Source organism: Aquila chrysaetos, chromosome 21 (assembly GCF_900496995.4).
Source record: "Aquila chrysaetos chrysaetos chromosome 21, bAquChr1.4, whole genome shotgun sequence".
Taxonomy (NCBI): domain Eukaryota; kingdom Metazoa; phylum Chordata; class Aves; order Accipitriformes; family Accipitridae; genus Aquila; species Aquila chrysaetos.
The window spans coordinates 8,415,634-8,420,385 of NC_044024.1; the positions used below are offsets into that span (position 1 = coordinate 8,415,634).

The 4,752-nt window shown below is 61.9% G+C and overlaps 1 protein-coding gene across 1 annotated transcript; it reads right to left on the reverse strand.

Annotated features, from left to right (window-relative positions):
- Nucleotides 1–365: 365 nt before the first annotated feature.
- On the reverse strand, nucleotides 366–3,037 carry ZIC3 (Zic family member 3). Its single transcript, XM_029997516.1, has 3 exons — nucleotides 1,943–3,037; nucleotides 1,165–1,328; nucleotides 366–625 (listed from the first exon to the last, which is right to left on the reverse strand). Exons 1-3 carry the CDS (start codon nucleotides 2,991–2,993, stop codon nucleotides 443–445), a joined length of 1,398 nt encoding a protein of 465 aa, XP_029853376.1. The 5' UTR covers nucleotides 2,994–3,037; the 3' UTR covers nucleotides 366–442.
- Between the last annotated feature and the right edge of the window lie 1,715 nt (nucleotides 3,038–4,752).

Genomic DNA, 4,752 nt, shown 5'->3' on the forward strand with positions numbered 1-4,752 from the left:
TTCATCCTCATGTCAACATCCCACCAAAAGAAGGAAAAACAAAACAAATTAAAAATAAAAAAAAAAGTGGGGAATCGGAGGAAGAGGGACTGGGGCAGGGAGGAAAAAAAAAAAAAACATCAAAGAAATGACTGCAACTGCAAAAAATGACCAAAAAAAAAAAAAAAAAAAAAAGAAATCCAATCCTGAGAAAAGGACATGGCTAGTCCAGCGTCTGGGCTTGCAAAAAATAGTAATTATAATATAATAATAAAAGACCCCCCCCTCCGGATCCTGGCAGTTAACTAGGTGTAGCCCTATGCGGTCGTCGGTGTGGAAACTCCCTTTCCGTGGGAGTCAGCTGCAGTTGGTTTGGTTTGTCCTTTTTTTTTTTTTTTTTTTTTTTTTTTTTTCCTTGTTCCCAACACATTTGGTCCAGTCTCTGGCCGGGCAGCAGCTGCCTTCACACATACCACTCATTAAAATTGGGGGGCAGTCCAGGGTTGTGGCCGGGGTTACTCTGAAGGGCGGCCGGCGGCGTTTTAGTGGAGTCCTTACTGCCGGCGGAGCCCACCGCAGGGGGGGTGGAGGACTCGTACCCCGAACTGGCTGCAGGGGAAGAGTCCGACCCCTGGGATTCGTGCACCTAAAACCAAGAGGCAGAGATGGGAACGAGCTCGGGGTCCCCGCCACCCCGCTGAGCCGGGTCGGGATGCTCCCCCAGGCAGGAGGGACACCGGGGTCCAAGCAGGCGGTTCGTGCCTTGCCGGCCACCCCGAGCACCGGCAGCAAACGCCTGCCTCGGCTCCCGGCCACTTCGCTGCAGCATCCCGGTGCGTGGGGGGGGGGGGGGGGGGCTGCAGCATCCCGGTGTGGGGTGTGGGGGACCGCAGCCACAAGCCAGGTTGCATTTACACAGCCCCCCGCCCCAGCACCGAGCCACGCTCTGGAAACCGGGCAGCGCTCGCACCGGTGGGAGCGCAAAAAGAAACTACGCCATTTCCCCGGGCCGTGCTCCAGCCACGGCCTAGACACCGGGGAACCGCTCGGGCCATGCCGGGAGCGTGGAGCGCTGCGGCAGGCACCGCTCAGCTCTGCCCTGCCCCGGGAAGACGAGCCCTGAGCACGCCAGCGACTGAGCATCCCTGCTCAGGGAGGAAAGGGCTGGAGCGCAGGGGTGATTACCTTCATGTGTTTCCTAAGTGAGCTGGGGTGGGTGTAGGATTTGTCGCACACCTTGCAGATGTAGGGCTTGTCCGAGGTGTGGACGTGCATGTGTTTCTTCCTGTCGCTGCTGTTGGCGAAGCGCCTGTCGCAGCCCTCAAACTCGCACTTGAAGGGCTTCTCACCTGTGAAATTCAGAGAGGGTGAAGGAGGGCCGGTCCCCTCTCCATCCCCTGCCTCCTCCCCGGACAACCTCTGCCCCGCTCACCCCACCTCGGGGATGGGATGCACGAGCACCACAGAAAACGAAGAAGGGGAAGATGGGCAGCGGGGTTTGTTACATGTCGCATAAATTTGGGTCAGCCTTTATTACTTTTAATTCACCTCCTGCCAGGCCCGCGCTGGGCTCCGGCGGGGACGGCGGCCGGGCGAGCCCGGGGAGGGAGAAGACCCGAGATAAATTCAGCGGCTCGGACAGTTTTACAAGACGTACTCGAGGATACAAGCCAAAATAACGTTTGCTTCCTGCCTTCCCCCCCTCTTCCCTCCACCCGCGCGGAGGGCTGAAGGGAAGCCGGGGCTGCAAATAAAAACACTTCGACAAATATATCGCTGATTTAATTAGGAGAGACGCCAATCGGGCCTAAAAATAAAATGAAAAGGAGCGGAAGTCACCGAAAACGAGGTTTCATCAGCATTTCCCTGGTTCCCTCCGCAGAGGCGCGCAAGGGGCCGAGAGGGGGTGGCGGCGCGTGTGCGTGCGTGGGGGTGTCTGTGGGGTGCGTGTCACGGGCCTTACCTGTGTGCGTCCGCTTGTGAATCTTGAGGTTTTCGGAGCGGGCAAAGATCTTGCCGCAGCCCGGGAAGGGGCAGGGGAAGGGCTTCTCCCCCGTGTGCACCCGAATGTGGTTCACCAGTTTGTATTTCGCCTTGAAGGACTTGCCTTCCCGCGGACACTCGTCCCAGTAGCAGATGTGGTTGTTCTGCTCCGGCCCCCCGACGTGCTCCATGGTGACGTGGGTCACCAGTTCGTGCATGGTGCTGAAAGTCCTGTCGCAGCTCTTCTTGGGCCGGCTGAGCTGGCTCTCGTCGAGCCACTTGCAGGACAATTCTTGCTTGATGGGCTGCCGCATGTACCGAAAGAAAGCCCCGGGGCCGTGGTGGTGATGGTGGTGGTGGTGGGCCGCCACGTTCATGCCCATATTCACGTTCATGTGGTTGTAGTTGTGGAACTGGGCGCCGGCGTAAGGGTCCGTGCGGGGGCTGGAGACGGCCCGGTACGGGTCCGGTCGCCCGAAGAGGTCCCCGCGCAGCCCCAGGTGCATCTGCCCGTTGTCCACATGCCCGGTGGGGGACGTGTGGCTCGGGCTCTGCTCGTGGAGCCCCGGGAAGAGCAGGTAGCCCGGGGTGTCCGGGATGCCGCCGGGGCCGTGCAAGCCGCCGGGGGAGCCGCCGAAAAGCCCGTGTTGCGCCGTGCCGGAGGCGGCGTCCGCGATGCCGGAGCCGCGGTTGCGGAAGAGAAAGTCGCGGGTGGAGTTGAAGGCGGCGGCCCCGCCGTAGGAGGGCACCTGGCCGGCGTGGTGGTGGTGATGGTGGTGGTGGCCCAGGGCGCTGGCGTAGCCCGGAGCCTGCGGCGTGAACGCCGAGCTCTGCCCGGCGGCGAGGTCGTGCGGGGCCGCGTTCAGCTTGAAGGCGGCGGCGGCGTGCGAGGAGTCCCCGAAGGGGCCCAGCCCCATGCCGGCGGCGGCGGCGGCGGCGTCGCGGCCCGGCATCTCGTGGTGGCGGGGCGCCGCGAAGCCGCCCACCCCCAGCGCCGGGAACTGCGGCCCGCCGTCCAGCAGCATCGTCATGGGCGCGGGGCCGTCGGCGCGGCTGCAGCCTGCCCCCCGCCCCCCCCTCCTCCCCCCCCCCCAAAAAAGTACAAAACCACACCAAAAAGCACACACCCCCCCGCACACTCACACACACACACACACCCCCCCCCGCGGGCAGGCACGACCCCGAGGCCGCGGGCGGGCACCGAGGCGAGCACCCCCCGTCCGGCACCAAAACAAACCAAAAAAGAAAAGGAAAAAAAAAAAAAAACCAAACCCCACCAAAACCAACCGGCCCCAAAAAACCACCCGCCCCCCACCCACCCCCCTCCCTCCTTCCTTCCTTCCCAGAGGCGCCCGCCCCCCGCGCCGGGCCGGGCCGGGCCGAGCAGGGCGAGGCGCAGGGCGGCCGCGCTCCCGCTCGGCGCCGTCGGGGCACTGACGGGGCGCCCGCCCGCGCCTCGCACATAAACCAACTCCGGGGCCAGGCCTCGCCGCGCCAATGGGGAACCACCGGCCGCCTTCGTCACCTGACCCGCCGCCCGCCGTCCCCATTGGCGGCGCGCCGCTTGATTGGCACGCGCCCCGAGCCGCCGGGGCCGCTGATTGGGTGCGGGAGCCTCGCAGGTAAAACGGGGAGGGGGGACGCAGACGGGACACGGGGCGGGGGGGGCGGTCCGGCGCGCTGAGCAGAACCGAGGGAGAATCGCGCACCCCCCCCCCCGCGTGTCCCTGTGCCCCCCGCTGCCACCGCGCTCCGACACCCCCCCACGCACACCCCGTGTCCCGCCGTGCCGTGACCCCCCCCCCGTCCGTCCCCCCCCCCGCCACGCGGGACGCTCAGCCTGGGCGGCGCGGGGGAGGCGTAAAAACCGCTGCAAAGCCGCCGCGCTACTTCGAAAATAAAAATTAAAAAACCCCGTTAAAACTCCAACCGGCGCCTTTGGGGTGGCTTTTCTGGTTTTGTTATTTTTTTTTTTAATTAATTTTTTAATTTTACGTTTCTATTTGTTTTTCTCTTTCTTGACCAAACGCGGGGGCAGCTCCTAACCCCCCCGCCACCGGCCCCCCGGGCGCAGCTCGCCCGGGCCGGGGATAACTTTACCGGCCCGAGTTCAGCCGCCCCTTTCCATCCTCCCTCCCCGGCCGGGGGGGGGGTCGCGCCCGGCTCCGCGGGCAGCGGGGCTCCCCCCCTCTCCCCTCCCTCCCCCGCGGCCCGCGGAGCTCGGCCGAGCAGCGCCCGGCCCGGCGGCTCCTGCGCCGTGTTGTTCCTACACTCGTTTATCTTTTTTTTTGTTCCCCGTCTCTCTTTCTTTCCTTTTTTTCCCCATCTTTCTTTCCTTTTTTTCCCCGTCTCTCTCTTTCTTTCCTTTTTTTCCCCATCTCTTTCTTTCTTTCCTTTTTTTTTTCCTTCTTTTCTTTTTAATTTTATTTTGCAAAGGCAACGTTCTGCCTTGGAATAATTATCAGTTGCAGACAGCGCTATAAATCCACTCATTTTCTGTTCTGGAAAGCATTTGCAAAGAACTATGGGGAGCAAGAGTGGAAATAAAAGGCAGAAAGAAAGATGGCTGTAATTGTAATATCCTGAGATTTGCTGAGCCCCCAAGTCTGGCTATTGGGCAGGTCTCAGGCTCGCCGCCGGCTTCTCTGCAGGAAACGTAAAATCTGATCAAGTTCAGAGACGCATTGAGAGCCCGCTTCAAGCAGCGCTTTATAACCGCGGCCCTTTCACATCGTTCCCCCCAATCAGCCCCGGGAAAGGCTTCGCATTCTTTATTTTAGGGTTTGCAGG

Bases quoted from the DNA above. Each gene is read 5' to 3' on its own strand.
- ZIC3 (XM_029997516.1), bottom strand. From the start codon at position 2,993: ATGACGATGCTGCTGGACGGCGGGCCGCAGTTCCCGGCGCTGGGGGTG. The intron at 1,329-1,942 runs GTAAGGCCCGTG...TGAATTTCACAG, and splicing joins TCACAAGCGGACGCACACAG to GTGAGAAGCCCTTCAAGTGC. The intron at 626-1,164 runs GTAATCACCCCT...TCTTGGTTTTAG, and splicing joins CACTTAGGAAACACATGAAG to GTGCACGAATCCCAGGGGTC.